Source organism: Salmo salar, chromosome ssa20 (genome assembly GCF_905237065.1).
Source record: "Salmo salar chromosome ssa20, Ssal_v3.1, whole genome shotgun sequence".
Classification (NCBI taxonomy): Eukaryota; Metazoa; Chordata; class Actinopteri; order Salmoniformes; family Salmonidae; genus Salmo; species Salmo salar.
In genome coordinates, this window is record NC_059461.1 from 48259335 (window position 1) to 48282458 (window position 23124).

The following is a 23124-nucleotide window of genomic DNA, read 5'->3' on the forward strand; positions in this document are numbered from 1 at the left end:
GTGGATATCACATCTTATCTGCGCTTCTACTGAGCTTCATTGTACTAATCCTCATCGCCACTTCTAACAGTTTGACTCATGAACGCATGTGATCTGTCATTTGTTGTCACTCCTGGTTGAGTGAGTTTGGAAGAGGAAATGTGAACACAAAAGCAATTGATTCATTCGTTCCTTTTTTTATTGAATTGTATTTTTCCACTGACTTTGTCAGCAACTAACAGGCCCTGAGTTGTTCAAGATGTGCAATCTGTTTTTATGAAATCTCAAATGTGTTGATGTGACGAAGTGTAATGGTATCTTGTGCACAATAAAAAGTAGTATTACCAGCAGATGTGATGATCAAGGTGTATTTGACCGATTCTTACTCTAATTCACCATTAGCAGGACAGAAATAAAGTACATCATGCATGGTGAAAAGAGATGTCTAAGAGGTCTATAGTCTAGGCAGGGGTTAAAGATGGTCATCACACTTATCCAGAAACTGTCAGGTTGCAGTGGGACAGTGAACCCCTGACAGGGAAGGAATATGGTCAGTGGTGGAAAAAACACTCAATTGTCATACTTTAGTGAAAGTAAAGATACCTTAATAGAAAATGGCTGAAAGTCACCCAGTAAAATACTTACTTGAGTAAAAGTATTTGGTTTGAAATGTAAGTAAAAGTATAAATCATTTCAAAAACAGATGGCACAATGTTATGGTTTTTATTTATTTATTGAAGCCAGGGACACACACATACATCATTTACATTTGTGTTTAGTGAGTCAGTAGGGATGACCAGGGATGTTCTTTTGACAAGTGCGTGAATTGGACCATTTTCCTGTACTTTTGGGTGTCAGGAAAACGTATGGTGTAAAACTTTTTTTTAGGAAGGTCGTGAAGTAAATGTAAACGTTGGCAAAAAAATAAATGCTAAGGATACTCCGAAAACTTCGTAAGAAGTACTTTAAAGTATTTTTACATTAGTGTAAGACCACTGAGTTACAACAGGCACAAATACAGTAAAGAGAATGTGGCAGATATAACACGACGTGGTCTCTATTGTTTAAAATAGGGATTGCTGAAAATAGACCAACATGGGATGACTTGCTGCTTTACAAAAAACGTCACGTTGACGTACCAATCTGAGCTCACGCGAGGACTGCGATTTCATTGCCAGTGTGCGACAGAGACGGCGAAGATGGCGTCGCAGGAGACCGAAGCTTCTCCGCAAACCAACGGCGAGGTAAAATGAATGAAATTGTATGACTGTCTTCAATTTGTGACTGTACTAATAGTGACACGTGGTTAACTCGAGAGGAGTGAGTGGCACTGTAGATACTGTTGAAGTGTGATCACTTCACACGAGCCTCTGACGTTGTCAATGCCGGTCGGTTTAAAAACGACCCCCTGCCTTTCACGATGCGTTTATTACAGCATCTTGCAAGGTAGCTGTTATTTTCTGATACACCAACAGAACAGTTGACAAACATATTTCTAAACAAAATAATGAGGTCTGTACTTGGGGAAACAGATACACGTCATGACGGTATATTATTGGGTTAGCCGGCTTTAAACTAGTTAACGTTAGCGAGTTATTATTAGCTGGCTAACTAGTTAGCTACAAGTGGCTAGCTAGACTGACAATGCTATTTGGTCGGCGTATGTAGCTATCTCACGTTAGCAGATTAATTTGTCAAACAACCTTAATCTCACGGCTTTCTTCAATGGACTAACGCTATTCCTTGCCTGACTAGACTAGTCTGCTGCCTATCATTATTGACTGGGTGCGAAACGAATTACAGCCCGATCACAACTCGATGTGCTTTCTAGATTTGGGGTAGTTAGCTAGTTATGGATGTTACATCTTGTTATTAGCTAACAAGCAGATCCGACCTGCTTGTTTACAACTGCATTTGGGTCAGACAGGCTTCCTGTGTAGATTAAGACACAGCGGAGTTGGCGCAAAATATGGGTTGGAAACCTACTGTACCTCAATCCAGGGATGAGAAATGTGTTGAATTATCGCATTATACACCGAGAAGATTGAATGACAAATCCTTTTTCCTAAACTGGTCTCAAAGCGTTTCGTATTATTCTGTATGTAAATCCGAGACACTCCATTTAGTATGATATGTTACCATGTATGGTATGTATTAATTTGGGGATGTCTATCACCCATTTCGCATGATATGTTAAGAATTTGTTATGAATTCTAGCTAGGCGGCTAACGTCGGCGTTATCTAGAAGGGTTAAGGTAACATACTAAGTACTTGCAAAGTTGTTTAAGTTGCAATTCGCTAAAATGCTGAAGTTGTCCACGATGAGAAGTTGCTAGACATTCTTATTATGTGCCCATCCATCCACCCCGACCAACCACCATCATATTCTTTTGAGTGTCCCAGATTTCGTTTTTTTTTTAACTGCCCATTTCATCCTCATGGTAGGTAGCAGAAGCCACATTAGCCATTTTGGAATTGCAGATTCAGACAATCAGCTCTTGTTCAACGGAATTGCCTTTCCATAATGGATGCTGTGGCTATCCCTGGCTATTTTATCCCTGAGACGCCAGCTAAACTACACAGGAAGCCTGTCTGACCCTAGTTCAACTGTAAGCAAGTGGGTCGGATCTGCTGGTTAGTTATTAACTAGCTAGCCACTTAATGTCCAAGCTCCATGAGTTCCTTTTGCAAATTTGAGGAACATTTACCTGTGTGACAATTTTGGTTTAGGCAGAGGAAAAATGTGTACTAATTTACACCTGACATGGTTATGCTTAGGTAGAAAACCGTGTTTTGCTGGTAAATCAATAATCTTTTCTTATAGTGATCATGGAAACTGCACATTTTTGGTTAAAATGTTCTACTGTCGACAGAACAAAATACGCCAGACATGGGCAAATTTGTCTAACCACATTTCCATCCACATTTTATATGTGAGTAAAATCGCGACAGCGTTCCATTTTTTGAATGCTAACAGACTAGGGATGTTAACCTGACCCGACATCCTCTTCCCAATTAATGTTTTTGTTTTTTCTGGTAATCTTGGTCTCTGGCTCCCTGAGTCATTTGTGTCTTATTTCATCAAACAGTTTGCTTAAAGCAACAGGCAAAGCTATAGTTGATTTTATTAAAACACATGGGGTGTGTCTATAAATGTAGACCAATCGATTGGTCGAAAGAACAGACCACTTTCGGTCAACCAAGATTTTATTTTTGTCGGGGACAGCCCTAATGCAATGGATTATAACTGGGAGTGTCTCCCTCTCTCATAGGAACCAGTTTGGTCCTATCTCAGATACTGTCACTCATCTCACCAATGAGGAATGCTATAGGAGCCATGGCAGCAGCTCTCTTCTGATTCCCCCATGAAAGATTGACATATAAGGGCTGTCTTGTTGGTGGTTTTGAACGCTTGTAGTCTGCGTCCAATTGGCAGAATTTAATGAGTACGTTAAATGTAACCCCAGTTGAAAATGTGAGTTGTAATGATTTGCTGCTTCAGATGACCTGGCCTCCTCCAAATTGAGGTGGTTAGGGTTGAGTCAGACCGCAGAGTGAAGGAAAACCAGCCAACAAGTTCTCAGCATATGTGGGAACTCCAAGACTGTTGGAAAACCTTTCCAGGTGGTTGAGAGAGTGCCAAGAGTGTGAAAATGGTGGCTATTTGAAGAATTTCAGATCTAAAATATATTTTGATTTGTTTTACACTTCATAGGTTACTACATGATTCCATATGTGTTTTTTCATAATTTTGTTGTCTTCAGTAGAGATAGAGATGCTATAAAAAGCCAACTGACATTTACTCCTGACCTGTTGCACCCTCGACAACCACTGTGATTATTATTATTTGACCCTGCTGGTCATTTATGAACATTTGAACATCTTGGCCATGTTCTGTTATTATCTCCACCCGGCACAGCCAGAAGAGGACTGGCCACCCCTCATAGCCTGGTTCCTCTCTAGGTTTCTTCCTAGGTTCTGGCCTTTCTAGGGAGTTTTTCCTAGCTACCGTGCTTCTACACCTGCATTGCTTGCTGTTTGAGGTTTTAGGCTGGGTTTCTGTACAGCACTTTGTGACATCAGCTGATGTAAGAAGGGCTTTATAAATACATTTGATTGAGTCACTATTATTCTACAATGTAGAAAATAGTAAAAATAAAAACCCTTGAATGAGTAGGTGTTCTTAAACTTTTGACCGGTAGTGTATATATTTGCTCCCATCTCAGTGAACTAATCCATTGCGGAGGCCTAGACTAAAAGGCAATTTTTGCTTGATCTGAAAATGTGGTCGGATGTTCCATATGGAGGGTGTGACGCAATTGTGGAGCCTCCAGAGGCCAAATCGATCTCCGTACCGCATTGCCATGAGCCTCCCAAATTTTGTAACAATGAGGAGGGTTCTGTATCACTCAGCGTTGACATGATTGGTTGACGGTAGGTGGGAACGGTACATCCTGTAGAAAACTCACTCACTTCCTTGTCAACAGCTGTCCACTGCTCCACGAAGCGCAAGATGTATGAATGCCCTGACCTGTGCAGAGGCCGTTTCACAATAAATGCTGCATGGCCAATGAAAATGTTGGATTGACCTTGTGTCCAGATGCACAATACTTCTTTCCAGAATGGGCGCTCTCCCGCCAGTTTGTGCACATTCATTGTTTCATAACTTCAGTGAATTGTTTGCGTTTGTTAGTGAATATCTATTCCTCATTACATATATCACCAGTAGTACATTTACTGTTAATTCCTATAATTTCAAATCTACAATGTTTGTTTATTTAGTTACATAAATATCTGTTAATGTATTCAATAATATTCCAGTCATCATTGTCGGAGTGGACACATTGTTTGCAGAGTGCACAACCTATCCTACACTTGTGAAAAACAAGTGGATAGAATTTTGATTAACCAAATGACAATGATTTTGAGAAGACGTTATTATAAATAAAATGTAACTGTTTCACAAATGTGCCTATGAAAACCATAACTGGCACACAGATCGGTAGAAATGGTCAAATAAATTGGCATTCCACATAAGGTTGCTGAGTCTTTGTGTAGCCTGTTACTGGCAACTTCAGGAGAGTAAAGTCAAAATCTGCAAAAGCCAGCAGGAGGAGAATATTTGGGTCAGGTTTTTCTTCTTCTGGTTATCTAGATCTCTGGCGCTCTCTTGAGTCATTAGTCTTATTTCATCAAACCGTAACCTCAATGCATATAGTTGATTTTATTAAAACACATAGGGTGTGTCTGTATATGGAAATTACACATTTAAACATTTCGAAAGAACTGATGACTTTCGGTGAACCAAGATTAGGTAAGTGACTCACCTAATTCATTGGAGATTCTTGAAATGAGTCCCAGACTGGATAACCCCAAAGTGACACTTCCAGTCACCGGTGTTGGGTCTTCTCATTTGTCTTGCTCTCGTTCTACTGTCGACAGAACAAAATACGCCAGATACAGGTAAAACATTTTTGTCTAACCACATTTCCATCTACAGTTTTTATGTGAGTAAAATCATGACAGCTCTAATGGAAACGGGAAGTTCTGTTACAATTTTATAAATGCCGACAGACAACGGATGTTAACCATTAATTGGTTAGCCACCTAAAATACATTTGTCCGGTAATGCTTATCGGTCTATAGGTCCATTTGCATAATTGAGTGGAATTAAATTGGTGCGTGTGCATGACAAAATCGAAAATACATATATTTTTTTTATCACACATGCACAGCATATGGGGGCTAGTTTGCGAAGCGGAATATCCTATCACCTGTCACACACAGTGCAGGAGAATAGCTCCTCAAAAAGCCTGTACTGAAGTGAAATGTGCTTTTGTAAGCACAGTAATTGCTCAACAAATAACAACTCTAAATGAGCGTCCGGTCGTATATTTGTTTGAAACCTCAATGTTTTACTTTATTGAGTCATTTCTTACCTTACTTCAAAGTAGCCTTGCGAAAATCCATTCATAGAAACGTGGGGGCAATTATTTTGTATAGACTTCCTCATGCCATTAATGAAAATGTCTCTCCTGTTCTATTGGTTTTCATATCAACTTTCTTTTGTTGTCCAGAAGCCAAAGTCACAATCCTAGTCCTGTTAGAAACTCATCCTAGTTGTTGCTATTAGATTCCCCCTCTAAGTTTCTAATGGAGATTTTCATCAAATCTAATTTTATTGGTCACATGCACATGTTTAGCAGATGGTATTGCGGGTGTAGTGAAATGCTTGTGTTTCTAGCTCCAACAGTGCAGTAATATTTAACAATTTCACAACAATACACACACATTTAAAGGAATGGAGTTAAGAATATAGTAATATTTGGACAAGCAATGTCGGAGCGGCATAGACTAAAATGAAGTAGAATAGAATACAGTATATACATATGAGATGAGTAATGCAACATTTGTAAACGTTTATTAAAGTGACTTGTTCCAGTTATTTAAGTGGCCAGTGATTTCAAGTCTATGTATATAGGGCAGCAGCCTCTAAGGTGCAGGGTTGAGTAACCAGATGGTAGCCGGCTAGTGATGGCTATTTAAGCCTGATGGCCTGAAGATAGAAGTTGTTTTTCAGTCTCTGGTTCCCAGCTTTGATGCACCTGTACTGACCTCGCCTTCTGGGGTGAACAGGCAGTGGCTCGGGTGGTTGTTGTCCTTGATGATATTTTTGGCCTTCCTTTGACATCGGGTTCTGTAGGTGTCCTGGGGGGCAGGTAGTTTTGCCCCGGTGATGCATTGGGCAGACGGCACCACCTTCTGGAGAGCCCTGCGGTTGAGGGTTGAGGGCGGTGCAGTTGCCATACCAGGTGGTGATACACCACGACAGGATGCTCTCAATTGTGCATCTGTAAAAGTTTGAGGGTTTTAGTTGTTAAGCCAAATTTTGGCGCTGTTGCACCTTCACAACACTCTCTGTCTGGGTGGACCATTTCAGTTTGTCAGTGATGTGTGTGCCGAGGAACTTGAAGCTTTCCACCTTCTCCACTGTGGTCCCGTCGATGTGGATAGGGGTGTCCTTCCTCTGCTGTTTCCTTAAGTCCATGATCAGCTCCTTTGTTTTGTTGAAGTTGGATGAGATGTTATTTTACTGGCACCACCCTCCCAGGGCCCTCACCTCCTCCATGGAAGGCTGTCTCGTCATTGTTGGTAATCAGGCCTACCACTGTTGTGTCGTCAGCAAACTTGATGATTGAGTTGGAGGCGTGCGTGGCCACGCAGTCATAAGTGAACAGGGAGTACAGGAGGGGGCTGAACACACCCTTGTGGGGCCCCTGTGTTGAGGATCAGCGAAGTGGAAGTGATGTTTCCTTCCTACATCACCTGGGGACGGCCCGTCAGGAAGTTCAGGACCCAGTTGCACTGTGTGGGGTTCAGACCCAGGGCCCCAAGCTTAGTGATGAGCTTGGGAGGGTACTATGGTGTTGAAAGCTGAGCTATAGTCAATGAACAATATTCTTACGTAGGTATTCCTCTTGTCCAGATGGGATAGGGCAGTGCGATGGCGATTGGATCATCTGTAGATCTATTAGGGTGGTAAGCAAATAGGGTGTCAGGTAAGCTAGAGGTGATATGATCCTTCACTAGTCTCTCAAAGCACTTCATGATGACAAAAGTGAGTGCTACGGGCCGATTGTCATTTAGTTCAGTTACCTTTGTTCCTGTACCCAAGAAGGCAATGGTGGACATTTTGAAGTATGTGGGGACAGCAGACTGCGATAGGGAGAGATTGAATATGTCTGTAAACACTCCAGCCAGCTGGTCTGCGCATGCTCTGAGGACACGGCTAGGGATGTCTGGGCCGGCTACCTTGTGAGGGTTAACACACTTAAATGTCATCTATGTCACATGGAACTACTGGCTTTAGGTGTGCTGTTTAGAACAGTGTTTTCCCAATTCCCGCAACTTTGTTTTTTGGCAAATGTTTTTAAAATGACGTTTTATTAGCTGGCTTCGTTACAGGAGTTGCATGTTCAGTAATAGGCTATAGCCTTTTGACTAAGACGACAGGCATGCTATTGTTGATGAAAAATGTCCAGTCCTTGTATGCATGCATGGTATCTGAGAGGAAGAGGCTACGCAATAGGTTTCACTTTCGCCAAAATCTGTCAAAAGTAAGCCCAATGCGTTTCTATGTGCTTATTTTGCTTGTCGCCTGGCTTCCCACCTTGGGACGACTTCCTTTGTTAGGGCTGAGACTAAGCGTCTTGTCATTCTATGAAGATCTCTTATTATTTTATGTCGGTCACGTCATTTTACTGTTTGGAAAAAATGTAACCGTTGGTTGACCGGTTAATGAGGGTCAGTTAGTCGGCAGCAAAATTGACCGACATTTTGCATCCCTACAACAGGCAATTTGTTCGTTCAACATTGTGGGATCTTTTTGTGTCGGTAAAATGTTTTATGCAATAAATGGAGGTGGATATCAAAGTAAACTTGGAGCCACGCGATGATATGTGGTCGTCCCACTACGACTCGGAAAACCATGCGTTTTATTCAGCTACAGATTAAATCAATTGATGAACTTCACAGGGTGGTGAAAGTGCAAGGTGATAAGCTTGATGCTCCTTTTCAATAAATATCGAGGGTCTTATTCTGGTGACATGATGGTTGATGCTTGGCTGCCGTTTTGATATTTTTGAAATCTCGCTCTTTTGTCCATAATAATCTCATTTATGTAGGCTATACACGCACTGTATCTGTGAGCGGTTGGCTATTGCACACATGCCAATACCAGATTGGGCACATTCACTATATAACACAACATTTAGAGTTGAAGACGTGATGGAAACTCATTTAACTTGTATTATTTTAGACAGTACATGGGAATTGAACAGCAAAAGTCATGTGCACTATGTCATCACGCACAGATTTTTGTCCAAAACTAGTCAGTTTAATGGAAATGTCGCTGTGGGAAAATGCACATTTTGTTTAGGCAGAGTTTAGAATATTCGCATGAAAATCTGTCACCTAGCTAGTGAAATGGATGATGCGGTTTTTTTTTTTTATTTTTTACATTTTTGCAACCTACACTCTCCTTTATCAGTGAACTGTTGTCTAGAGGGCATCCACCAAGATAAGATTGGGCAAGTTTGCTATTGATAGCAACAGTTTTTGTGACAACCAATGGAAATGCAATGGAATCCCATTGAACTTCAGTTTTTTTATTCAGTACATGGAAACTTATGCGGAAAATGTGCTATTTATTTGCACTATGCTATGTCATCAGGCACAGCTTTTCATCCGTAACAAGCCAGTTTGATGGAAAAACCTGTATCTTTTTAGTCTATAATTAGCTAGTGGAAGGCAACCTATTTTAGGATTCCCTGATTGATCTATTGTGTGTGTAGGTGAGCAGCAATGGAGCTGTTGCAGCCGTGGATGGCCAGGCTGTACAGACTGCTGCTGGGGACCCTGCACAGCAACAGCCGGCTCCACCACCCAATGCATGGTCGGTCATAAAAGGAGTCCTCTTCAGGTGGGTCAGAGATGTATACACTGATACACATGTACACACTGATATGAAAACAATAGACAGCCCCTGTTTACATGAATGTGGGATGTGTTTTTAACCTCTCTAGGGGGTGTGGGACGCTACCGTCCCACCTGGCCAACATCCAGTGAAATTGCAGAGTGCCAAATTCAAAAACAGAAATACCCATCATAGAAATTCATGAAACATACAAGTGTTATACATCGGTTTAAAGATTAACTTCTTGTTAATCCAACCACGGTGTCAGATTTCAAAAATACTTTATGGCGAAAGCAAACCATGCGATTATCTGAGAACAGCGCCCAGCAGACAAATCATTACAAACAGTAACCAGCAAAGTAGAGGAGTAACAAAAGTCAGAAATAGCGATAAAATGTATTACTTACCTTTTGATGATCTTCATATGGTTACACTCCCAAGACTCCATGTTACGCAAATGTTCATTTTGTTCGATAAAGTCCCTCTTTATATTCAAAAACCTCCGTTTTGTTGGTACGTTTTGTTCAGTAATTCCATTGGAACAAAGCGCGGTCACAGCAGACAGACGAAAAATCTAAAAAGTACCATAAAAGTTTGTAGAAACATGTCAAACGATGTTTATAATCAATCCTCAGGTTGTTTTTGTCATAAATAATCAATCATATTTCAACCGGACAATAGCTTCGTCAATAGAAAAGGAAAAACAAGAAAGGCACGCTCCACGCGCAGGACTCATGTCTGGAAATTTCCACTGTCCTCTCATTGAAAGTGGTGTTTGTCCCTCATTTTTCAGAGTAAAAGCCTGAAACAATGCCTAAAGACTGGCCACATGTTGTGAAAGCCATAGGGATCGTGAACAGCGTCATAAGTCTTTGTATGGTGGATAGGCTTTCAATGGAAAAACAGCCGTTTCAAAATAATAGCACTCCCTGGATGGATTTTCCTCAGGTTTTCGCCTGCCATATCAGTTCTGTTATACTCACAGACATTATTTTAACAGTTTTGGAAACTTTAGTGTTTTCTATCCAAATCTACCAATTATATGCATATCCTAGCTTCTGGGCCTGAGTAGCAGGCAGTTTACTTTAGGCACGCTTTTCATCCAAAATTCCGAATGCTGCCCCCTACCCAAGTGAGGTTAAGTAGTATGCCCTAATTTGACTGGGATAATGGCCTTCTCCCACATTCACCTAGAGTGGTCTGCTAGTTTAGGTCTGTTAGAATCAGGGTGGAGCTCAGTCCCATTACAGCTCTACTGACCCGCAGTCAATTAATTTACAGTGCCTAATAGATTCAAATGCAGGCTTTGTATTGTGGTGTCATATCAGGGGATTGTTGCCAGAAACAAATTGCACTCATTAGAGGGAAACCAGTTCACACTTCAAGACACAGGGTTTAAAGTGATAGGGAGGCAACCTTGGTTGTTGATACAATGACTAAAGACCTTCATTCAAGTCATGCACACCAGCAGCATTTAATTAAATGAATCTCGGAGGTGTCTTGTCTTAAAGGTGTGATTTTGTTTAACTTTCAGTGTTTACTAGATGATAATAAATGTTCTCAACTTATTGGAATCACTCTACACTCTGCTGGTATTCTCATGAGTGGAGACAGAAACAGAGTGCTTGGGCCAGCGAGGGATTAGAACGACATTAAGGCGCATTAATGAGTATCAGGAGAGTTGGGTCCTATCATAGAAGCAGTACAGTGTGAGAGTTTCGTATTGTTGCAACACATTCCCCTAGAGTATTTCAGTCAACTGATACTTGAAGCTCAAAACAAGATGTCAAACTTGGAAGAAGTCCCCGTTGTTGTGAGCCTGACAGTGGTAGCTCGATGGGATACAAGACCATCAGATTAGGCAACAGGGTTCAATCCTTTCCAACGTCTGATGCTATATATATATATATATTTATATATATATATAACAACCGCTTGTCTTTATCGCAACCTTTTTGTTTGACACACATACTTACTTTACGGTAGATGCTAAGTGGGATCGTTGGTACTACTCTAACTTTTACCTAACATTAACCCTTTCCTTAACTGGTTTAAATTTAAACTTCAATGGGGTGATGTCAGTTGGGTGGTCTCAATCATAGAAGTATAATTATGTTTCTATGGTCCCAAGCATCCCACTTAGTAAAATGTGTAGTGTAAAGGGATTTTTCTAAATGTTGAATTGGTTTCTATTAGACAATGCTGACTTTCTCTTCCCTTGTCCTCATCCTCTGCAGGATCTTTGTCATCTGGGCCATCAGCAGCTGGTTCCGCAGGTCCTCTACTCCAGACCCCAGTACCCCAGCAGGGGCACCGCATTTACCCAGCAGAAACCTTTTCCCCAAGGAAAGCCTCATGGTACGCCAGCCTTTTCGCACCGTTCTCCATAAGCAATTAACCCCAGGTCATGTGACTGTATTGACTTCCTGGTTGACCTTTGGTCTGTGCCTGCTGCTCAGTGTAGGTTCTCTGGGTGAACTGCGTGAACAGCTGGTGTCCGTTGACAAGCTTGGTCCTGGCTCGCTTGTTGACTTGCGCTCAGTAATTTAGTGCACACTGCCGGACAAAGGAGCTGTGCCACAGCAAACAACCACCCAAAGTAGTACCATATGGGAAAATCAATAGGAGAACATGAAGGAAAATGGAAATAAATGATAACCTGTTTTTCCTTCTGTCCTCAGGACCTGTATGTGTACATCTCCCAGGACGAGGTGTTCTCTGACTTCAACGACACACAGTCCCTGTTCTGGTTCCATAGAGACCTGGTCTACGGAGACTGGAACACTGGAGAAGAGGGGGACGGCTGCTATGAGCACTCACTGGATCTGGACATCCAAGAGGTGAGGGGGGGAGACTGGGGAGGGGGATGTAAGAGTAGGATATCCATTTTCTAATCTCTCTATGATTCTATGTGCTACAGAAGGTTCAAATGAATGGTTCTCTCTACATCCACGTGTATTTCACGAAGACCGGATTCCACCCAGACCCCAAACGCAAGGGCCAGTATCGTCGGCTAGCGACAGTCCATGCCACGCGAAGTAAGTAACTGACACACACCCCCTACTCTGGTGCATGCATGACCTTTTCAAACTAGTATGTAAGTGGTTTGACTCATGTTTTCTTCTTTGACTCTTTCAGTGCTGAACAAGTTCAAACGCAGGAAGTTCGTCAAGACTAAGAACCTGCTGACGGGGGAGACCGAGACCGACCCGGAGATGATCAAGGTCAGCTGTGTTTACCATGATTCATAGACCCCATTCCTTTTTCAGTCAGTAGACCCAGTCCACGCAGTATTGATTGACTGCCATTCCTCTTCTCCCATCCCCCCCCCCCCCCAGCGAGCGGAGAGTCACGGCCCAGTGGAGATCATCTCCCACTGGCATCCCAACCTCACCATCAACATGGTGGACGACCATACAGCCTGGGTCAAGGGCTCGGTCCCCCCTCCACTGGACCAACGTAAGCTCTACCCACCTACTCTCACACTTCTCAGCGGGTTATACCAGAGCATGTACTAGGAGGGTTGAGATCTACTGCTTCTTTACAAAAATCTAACTAAAGGTGAAATACCTTTTTAGTTACTGCTCTATTCTGTCTCATTTTCTCAACCCATTATTTTTACCCTCCCCAACCCTACAGATGTGAAGTTTGACGCGGTGAGCGGCGACTACTATCCTATCGTCTACTTCAACGACTACTGGAACTTACAGAAAGACTACTACCCCATCAATGAGACCCTGCAGTCGCTGCCTCTGCGCCTGTCCTACTGCCCGCTGTCCCTGTGGCGCTGGCAGCTCTACGCTGCCCAGAACGCCCGCTCACCATGGAACTTCCTGCCAGAGGACACCTACGAGCAGTCTGACGAGGACCAGGACTCTGTCAAGGTCAGGGGTTAGAGGTCATAGGCTGGGGTAGGGTGTAAATAGAGGAGATATAGATCTCGGTTTTGCTTTTGCTCCTCCAATGTAGCATATCTTAGAATCAGACTGGTCCCGGAGTCTAGACTCCATGTTGTTTCCCTGGTAACAATTGCTAAGGAACTGTGTTGTCTCTGTAGGTGGCCCTGCTGGAAACCAATCCATACCTCCTAGGCGTGACCATCGTAGTCTCCATTGTACACAGCATCTTCGAGTTCCTGGCATTTAAGAATGGTGAGCTCACTGTGCTTCTGTTTCCACAGCTTAACTGCCTATTAGCAGACCACTTTTGGATTGTATGTATTCTACGGTGTGGAAGAATGTTGTTTCTATACTCGTCGCTCTCTCGGTGTGTGTGTGTGTGTGTGTGTGTGTGTGTGTGTGTGTGTGTGTGTGTGTGTGTCAGACATCCAGTTCTGGAACAGCAGGCAGTCTATGGAGGGTCTCTCTGTGCGCTCCATCATCTTTGGGGTGTTCCAGTCCCTGGTGGTGCTGCTCTACATCCTGGACAATGAGACCAACTTCGTGGTGCAGGTCAGTGGGATTTCATTTATTTCAAAAAGGATTAAATAAAGACTTGTCACCGGACCCTTTGTAATGTCACTCATCACGGCAGGTTCTGTATGCATGTCATTCATGATCATTGTACTATAGCAGAGTGGTCCCTTTACTAATCCCTATCTTGCGTTCCATAACATCCAGGTCAGCGTGTTCATCGGCCTGCTCATCGACTTCTGGAAGATCACCAAGGTCATGGACGTCAAGGTGAGATGGAAGACGGGTATTTCAATGTGTTTTGGTTGCAAAAATGAATCCCCGTTAACTAATCCAGATGGGTCTCTCCCCAGTTGGACAGAGAGAACAAATTGTTCGGGATCCTCCCACGCTTATCAATAAAAGACAAGTCAACGTACGTGCAGTCCTCCACCAAAGTCTTCGACGACGTAAGGAAACGTGTCAACGCGGCACCACATACTATCTTTATTTACCGCTCGCATGGAAAATCTCGTACTGATGTTTTTTGTCCTGTCCTCTTCCCTCTGTGCAGATGGCCTTCAAGTACCTGTCATGGCTGCTGTACCCTCTGTTCGGGTGCTATGCCGTCTACAGTGTGTTGTACCAAGAGCACAAAGGCTGGTACTCGTTCGTACTGGGCATGCTCTATGGCTTCTTGTTAACCTTTGGTGAGTCACTGGTGGTCATTGTTCAGAAGTGTGATATATTTTGTCAGATTTATATCAGGAATTCCTAGTTTTCTGGTCTTGGAAAATCATCCTTTCCTCCCTCGTTTTCTATGCTGTGATGATCACATCGCTAAATATCTGTTGGGCAGTCCAGGACAAGTGGCAGTCTATGCTGTCTTAATCCTCATTTACATAGTCTAATCCTTTTTGACAGTCTGTCCTTGTCATTCTCTCCTAAAATGACTTTTTTAAATTCATTGACATTCTAAGCGATATTCGACCCTAAATGACACTGTCGGAGACGGACTAAGTGACGCTGCTCATTATTGTTTCTATGATCTGATGCGTCGTCGTGTCTGCTTTGTGGTTGGCTCAGGTTTCATCACGATGACGCCACAGCTGTTCATCAACTATAAGATGAAGTCTGTGGCCCACCTCCCATGGAGGATGCTCACCTACAAGGCACTGAACACCTTCATCGACGACCTGTTCGCCTTTGTCATCAAGATGCCCATGATGTACAGGATAGGATGTCTCAGAGACGGTACGTTATCACTCACTGTTATCACTCACCACGCACTCACTCACTGCAATGACTATCCCGTTGATATTAAAAAACCCTAGTTCCCTTAGGTATTTTAACGGTACACGGGCCGCACTGTGGGCCCAAAAGAATGGATAAAAAAATAAAATACAAAATAAAACACTAGGCCTGTAGGGAAAGGGGAATACCTAGTCAGTTGTACAACTGAATGCATTCAACTGAAATGTGTCTACCTCAGTTAACCCAACCCCTCTGAATCAGAGAGGAGCAGGGGGGGCTGCCTTCATCGACATCCACGTCATCGGCTGTAGGCTATGCATACGCGGCGTTGTATGCCTCTTGAGTACACCGGCGCTGAAAAAAAACGAACTAATTTCAGGCTGTTCCGTTATAACGACTACAGTGGTTCATCATTTAAAAAGTTGCATTATAGTAAACGGTATGCTGGGAAACGTGTCAGTGAGTCGCAGTTTTGGCCGTTAATGCTCATTTGAACCACCAGAGGGAGTCTGAGCATATCTACGCCGTCTAGTCTTTATGTCATTCTTTTATTAATGAAAACAGAGATACTGTATACTACTTTCCATTGGATATACAGTATATACTGTACATCATGCCCTATTATAAGGTGGCTTTGATTATGATGTGGATTATAATACATTTACATTTTGTAGGGGGTTGATGCATTTTTATTAGGGAAAATCAGGTCTGTGATATTGAGTTAGACATTTCGAACTTTAGTCTTGTCAGGTGAACTGTTATCTTTTGGTCTGATAATTTCGTTCAAGCATTTTATTTATAAAAATAAGTTTAAAAAGGAGCCTTGAATAATTAAACAATAAATGAACTGCAACATGTTGGCTAAAGCAATTGCAATCACGGTGGAATGGGACTGTTTGTAATCTGGGCTGTACTACTATTGTATTTGTTGTGTTCCAAATGGTCTGAATTTAAGTTAATGAATTCCCTGCTACCAATCGCCAGATATCTTAATTCTTATTAGCCAATGCCCATCACGTGATTGGGGTCCTTCTCACAGGCATCGAAGCTTTGAGTGAGGCCACAAGACAGACGATGCATCCGTCTGTCTTCAGAAATAGGGAAGACAAAGACTCATCAACAAGCATGGGTTGTTTAATATTAGAACAATTGTCTTTGGCTGCTGGACAACAAAAGAAAGTTCAGAACATGAGAGAAATAAATACTGGTTTCAATTGCATATGAGGAAGTGTTTATAAAAGAATCCCCTTAACATTCCTATGGTCAGAACGTGGCAAGACATGCCTCATAAATAGTCTAATGCTGTGTTTGAATACCCATACTAATATACAACGTACTAAACTCAGCAAAAAAAGAAACGTCCCTTTTCAGGACCCTGTCTTTCAAAGATAATTTGTAAAAATCCAAATAACTTCACAGATCTTCAATTGTAAAGGGTTTAAACACTGTTTCCCATGCTTGTTCAATGAACCATAAACAATTAATGAACATGTACCTGTGGAACGGTCGTTAAGACACTAACAGCTTACAGACGGTAGGCAATTAAGGTCACAGTTATGAACTTAGGACACTAAAGAGGCCTTTCTACTGACTCTGAAAAACACCAAAAGAAAGATGCCCAGGGTCCCTGCTCATCTGCGTGAACGTGCCTTAGGCATGCTGCAAAGATCGGTACAGGATCGGTACATCCGAACATCACACCTGCGGGACAGGTACAGGATGACAACAACAACTGCCCGAGTTACACCAGGAACGCACAATCCCTCCATCAGTGCTCAGACTGTCCACAATAGGCTGAGAGAGGCTGGACTGAGGGCTTGTAGGCCTGTTGTAAGGCAGGTCCTCACCAGACATCACCGGCAACAACGTCGCCTATGGGCACAAACCCACCGTCGCTGGACCAGACAGGACTGCCAAAAAGTGCTCTTCACTGACGAGTCGCGGTTTTGTCTCGACATCCGGGCATACTAACTATACCCATACTATGACCAATAAGCATACTATATACTCAATTCACGTCACAAATAGTGCAGTGGTATGATTATTCGAAGACGGCTAACATGTTGACTGCCTCCGCTCCTATGGCAAGGTGGGTTTTGACTGCCTCCGCTCCGATGGCAAGGTGGGTTTTGACTGCCTCCGCTCCGATGGCAAGGTGGGTTTTGCAGTGTGCGACAGGCACTGGCCCTTTTCTCTATCAGAATGAACAGTGACTCAAGTATGTCAACAGAATCAAGCCATTAGATAATAATGTTCCTACATTATATTTGTCAAACATGACTGGCATTTAGCCTATTGTGGCAGACCAGGGGGTTTGGTCAAGACCTTTACACAGAGTATGATTAGCTCGGTTTCAAGGGTGTTTATTTAAATAATAAATCAAAAGAAAAGGATAGGTCTCCCCCATGAGACCCTCTCCGGGATACCGTCTTCTGGGCTCGGGGGTCTTGCTGTATCATGTCGGGCACAAAAACTCAACTCCCTCCTTTTACCTCAGGCACCGTCTCCAACTATACGGAAGTCACCTTTCTTCCCCCGGTCCCTCTCTTTGTGCCCTTCTGGCAGCTTTATGGGACTCATACAGCTGGTGAGCAATCAGCCCTTGATTACTCACCAACCACATTCAGCCCCAATTAGTCCTGGCTGGAGAGCCCGTCGAGACCTGGCACGTCCAGCAGAGGGAGCCATCGCCTCGTGGTGTAGACTCCGTCCCCGTGGTGGCTGACCTGCTGTACGCCACACATATATATATATATATATATATGTCATTAAAAGTCTCATTAAAGTTTGTCTACATTCTCAGGCGCCTTATGTCAGCATCGGTCTGGACAGGTTGTAGCCAATAAGCATAGGCTATCACCTACACTTTTAACATGTACGCTCATTATTTATGTACATTTACAAACACTTGTTTTTCATAAGAATAGCTGTTTTTTTCCCTTTGGTTTTCAAATCATTTTAATTGGCGGCGTTGGTGCCCTGGGAGATTGGGAAGTTTTTGAAGGCCGAATGGCCATGACCCTAAAATCATGAAATGCCAGGCTATACAAACATTTTAAGTCCCTAAAAATAGAACTCAACTCAGCAAGTCTATTGTCCTGCTGATGGCCCATCAAGTTTGGATGGCTTCTTTTGTATCCCAATAATAGGTTAGGCTGCCGAACGATTTACACCTGGTCCGCAGATGAGGCATTGCCAGCTGTGAATTCTACAGCATGCTTCAGACAACCCAGGTGAATGTACATCAAATGTTGCAATGGTAGAACATTTGATAACTACAATTTTCGCCTGACACGATCACTTTGCCTACTCTTAATTCTCGCCTTTTATATGTTGGCATGCATAACCTTATTTAACCTATTCTGATATGTTGATAGGCATTGCAATGAATCATACAGTATTATGTCGGTTGAAAGAGGAATGTTGATCATATTACCGTTATATCAACAACTTTCTAAATCGCTTTTGTATGCACCCCAAATGGATAACTTGAAATAACATAGGTTGATATACATAATCAAAAGCAAAACGTGATCATTAGCCTAGTGGTATTTTAGGCATACCATGTCAATTAGGCCTGATGTAAAATCATTGTCAAGAGAGGATTTTGCATGTAGGTGTAGATTATTTATGGGTTGATAATTCTATGGCAGGAAGTAGAGATTGCTTAACCAACGTGAGTCGAGGTGTAACCTAAACATGTGTGAACATCATTGGAAAGGCAAAGGCGCAACGCTCACTGACGATGAAAAATGATTAGTTTTATTAAGACATTTTAAAATGTTGACGTTTCTGCCTCCAGTGGATAATCAAAGTGAACAGAAGTTTATATAGGGCAGGGGTGCTCAACTCTTACCCTACGAGGTTCGGAGCCTGCTGGTTTTCTGTTCTACCTGATAATTAATTAATTGCACACACCTGGTGTTCCAGGTTCAAAATCAGTCCCTGATTGGAGAGGAAAAATGTGTCATGGGGAAGACAGTTAGGGATAGCTGGTGGTGCTAATGAGAGATGTGGTAGACCATACAGGTTGGTACTCAGGGTGTGGTGTACTATGGTCAATGTCTCCACCTAGTGATAAAATACAGAAGTGGAACCAGTAAAACAATTGGAAAACTTGGCAAGCTTTTTTCAACTACAGTAGGTGAAATTGATATCAAATCAAATGTATTTATAAAGCCCTTCTTACATCAGCTGATATATCAAAGTGCTGTACAGAAACCCAGCCTAAAACCCAAACAGCAAGCAATGCAGGTGTAGTAGCATGGTGGCTAGGAAAAACTCCCTAGAAAGGCCGAAACCTAGAGAGGAACCAGGCTATGAGGGGTGGCCAGTCCTCTTCTGGCTGTACCGGGTGGAGATTATAACAGAACATGGCCAAGATGTTCAAATGTTCATAGATGACCAGTATGGTCAAATAATAGTAATCACAGTGAACAGGTCAGGGTTCCATAGCCGTAGGCAGAACAGTTGAAACTGGAGGAGCAGCAGCACGGCCAGGTGGACTGGGGACAACAAGGAGTCGTCATGCCAGGTAGTCCTGAGGCATGGTCCTAGGGCTCAGGTCCTCCGAGAGAGAGAAAGAAAGAGAGAATTAGAGAGAGCATACTTAAATTCACACAGGACACCGGATAAGACAGAATAAATACTCCAGATATAACAGACTGACCCTAGCCCCCCGCTACAAACCACTGGAGGCTGAGACGGGAGGGGTCAGGAGACACTGTGGCCCCATCCAACGATACCCCAGGACAGGGCCAAACAGGCAGGATATAACCCCACCCACTTTGCCAAAGCACAGCCCCAACACCACCGTCATTGTAAATAAGAATTTGTTCTTAACTGACTTGCCTAAAATAAAGGTTTAAAAAAAAAATTGTTATAAAAAATTGCCTAAATAAAAAAAAACATTACATAAAAATATTTACTTGCTCAGGTCTTAAACCTTTTTTCATCCATATCATTGCTGGACTCATTCAGTTTGTTGTTCACATCAGCAAAGAAGGACTCCATGTTTGAGAAACTCACTTTTATATAGCGGGGCTGTCAGTCTTTCCACACTGTGGTAAATAAAGCCCGTTTGTAATCGGAGAATTCTTCCGGTAGGTTTTTCACAGGAGAGAAACCAAAAGCATAATTGCGTTCTAACTCCCCCTTGTGACTGTGTGACGGAATGACACAATTTACCACAATCTGCCACCATCTATGATCTACCACAAAGTGTCGCTCAAAACTTTTAATTGAGCAACCACTGTAGAGCCTATGCGCACGTTGTAAACAAAATTCAAATCTCCAATTTGGGAACATTTTGGCTTCCTAGTAGATTATAACAGCAATGGACAGAAGGAGTGTATCGCCACTATTCGATGAGAATAACCTATGCAGCTGCCAACACCTCAAACACAAAAAACGTCAACACAACTTGGTCTCCCCTCTGCATTCATGCAGCCCTTTACAGCGGATTCTGATCGGGCCAAAGAAATTCCAAGAGCGAGCGGTATGTTTATAGCCGCGGATATGCACCATGTATTGCGCTTACTACAGATCAGGGATGGGCAACCCCAGTCCTCGAGGACCGGTGTCACACTTTCCTCCATCTATATCAAACACAGCTGATTAAACTAATTGCATTCTAAACTGAAGATCATGATTAGTTGATTATTGGAGTCAGGTGTGTTAGCTGGGGCAAAAGTGTGACTCCAATCAGGCCCAGAGGACTGGAGTTACCCATCACTGCTACAGAGAGCTACTTAAAGAAACATTTCACCCCAAAAACATCTATTGGTATTTGTTTCGTTAGTCTATTGTTGATATAGTCCCACATTTTTTTGCATGTTAGCAATCACGTTTAAGATAACTTTCAAAATACAGCCTGTATGATGCGTTTGCCTCCCTCGTGACAGCGAAGAGAGAAATTACGTTTTAAAGTTAATTTCCTGCAATTCTACACATTTTGCCATGGGGTGGAAAGAAGATTTAGCCATTTTTATAACTCATTTCATGCTATTCTAGTAATTTTGCCATGCGGCCGAGAGAAAATGGCAGTTTTACAGCTAATTTCCTGCAGTTCTACACATTTTGCCATAGGGTTGAGGCAAATGTTTGGAGGTTTTAATATGCAAACTGATCATCAATGGGCCTCACCCCGGTCAGTAATTCGACCATGCTTACTACAAGTTTAGTTAGCTGGCCGCTAGACAAACTTCTGATGCACAACCACATTTGGAAATTGCACCTTGTGTATTCTATTATTCTAACTCAACAGTAAGTTGAGACCCAGACTGAGTTGGTCCACGAGTCTACAAAATGGTCTGCAGGCCCATCCCTGGTTTACATGAAGGGGAGGAGACAGGTTAAAGAAGGATTTTCAAGCCTTGAGACATGGATTGTGTAGCTGTGCCATTCAGAGGAGGTGTGGGCAAGATAAAGATTGAAGTGCCTTTGAACAGGTTATGGTAGCGGTATCAAGAACTGCAGCGCTGCTGGGTTTGTCATGCTCAACAGTTTCCTGTGTGTATCAAGAAATGTCCACCACCCAAAGGATATCCAGCCAACTTGACACAACTGTGGGAAGCATTGGCGTCAACATGGGCCAGCATCCCTGTGGAACGCTTTCGACACCTTGTAGAGTTCATGCCCCGACGAATTAAGGCTGTTCTGAGGGCAAAAGGTGGGGTGCAACTCAATATTAGGAAGGTGTCCTTAATGTTTTGTACACTCAGTGCACAATGTCTGAGCCATGTTTACATATTGATGTCACATGCATATTGCACTTAATTTTAGTGTTGTTGAGTAATTGTTTTAATTTATTAAATGCAACATGTTGGTACTCATGATGGTGCTCTCTTCAGGTATTATCTGACTCATGATCATACATGGAATCAGGAATACCAACACAATTGTTACTACAGTAATTGTTAACATTTCATTTTCCGCTGTACCGAAACGGAACCGTGATCCCCGAAACAGCGATATGTACCAAACTGTGGGTTTTGGTGAACGTTAGTTAACTGTAATAACTCTGTTTCCCTCCCACAGACGTAGTATTCTTTGTATACCTGTACCAGCGCTGGATCTACAGGGTGGATCCCAACCGGATGAACGAATTTGGTACCAGCGGAGCGGAACCCACTGGAGTGGACCCTAACAAGGACAGCACAGCACAGGGGGAGGTCGCAGCCGCAGGGGAGGTCGCAGCCGCAGGGGAGGTCGCAGCCATAACAGAAAAAGCAAAGGATGAGAAGAAGAACGATTAACCACGACCAACTTATCCACCTTTCTCGCCCTCGCTCCTGGGGTGAAGAGGACCTGTGGAAACCAGGCAGAGTGAAATGGTATTTGCCAGAGAAAAGGAGTCATTGTATTCTGTCATGGACACCGCTACAAATTTCAGTCTAACTCTCCCTCTTCTTTGTGTGGGGGATCTGCAGCGAATCGTAATTAATGTGGACTTCCTATTTTTTTTCTTTTTTAGTTCAAGTGAAGTAAAACAAATGTGATGTACTGTATTCTTTATATTTTGGGTAACAGTAATGATTTGGAGGCCAGGTTGTGAATGTGGGAGGTCCAGTTGAGGGTGGAAGGTTGCATCACACATCTCCGTATTTTCATATCTTTGCGCAGACTGTGGATTTCTTGTGATTTCTTTAAAAAAAAAATCATTCCATGTGTGAACGCAATGTCTCATGGTGGGGTAATTGGAAATTGGTGAGTAGTGCTGGAGGAAACAGGAAGGGTCCAGAGCCAAGTGTGACGTGAAGGGAACCAAGATGCACAACCTGTCCAACACTACCCACGAAAGACAGTCTACCCTACATTTTAAACAAATGGTCGATGTTCCAAACTTGAACAGCAACAAAAAACAGCCTTGTAGGTATTAATAGAAATATATTAATATTATTAATGATGGCTTGATTTCTGTTTTTCAGTCACTTGAATTTATTTTGTATGTTCTGAAACTACAATCTTGGGTTGTAATGTTAATAATACTGATGTCAAAATGTCTAGTAATAGCTGATTTAAGTA

At 42.6% G+C, this 23124-nt stretch overlaps 1 protein-coding gene across 1 annotated transcript; it reads left to right on the plus strand.

Moving 5' to 3' along the window:
* Positions 1-1113: 1113 nt before the first annotated feature.
* On the plus strand, positions 1114-23124 carry LOC123729239 (cleft lip and palate transmembrane protein 1 homolog). Its single transcript, XM_045703520.1, has 15 exons — positions 1114-1223; positions 9333-9460; positions 11692-11812; positions 12136-12294; positions 12375-12492; positions 12593-12678; positions 12793-12913; positions 13094-13338; positions 13512-13605; positions 13778-13905; positions 14074-14136; positions 14220-14315; positions 14420-14555; positions 14932-15099; positions 22138-23124. The coding sequence occupies exons 1-15, from the start codon at positions 1179-1181 to the stop codon at positions 22353-22355; spliced, it is 1926 nt and encodes a 641-aa protein (XP_045559476.1). The 5' UTR covers positions 1114-1178; the 3' UTR covers positions 22356-23124.

Excerpts from the sequence above, each read along its gene's own strand:
- LOC123729239 (XM_045703520.1), top strand. The coding sequence starts at position 1,179 with ATGGCGTCGCAGGAGACCGAAGCTTCTCCGCAAACCAACGGCGAG. Across the intron at positions 14,316-14,419 it reads CCACCAAAGTCTTCGACGAC|ATGGCCTTCAAGTACCTGTC; the intron begins GTAAGGAAACGT and ends CCCTCTGTGCAG. Across the intron at positions 14,556-14,931 it reads TGGCTTCTTGTTAACCTTTG|GTTTCATCACGATGACGCCA; the intron begins GTGAGTCACTGG and ends TGGTTGGCTCAG.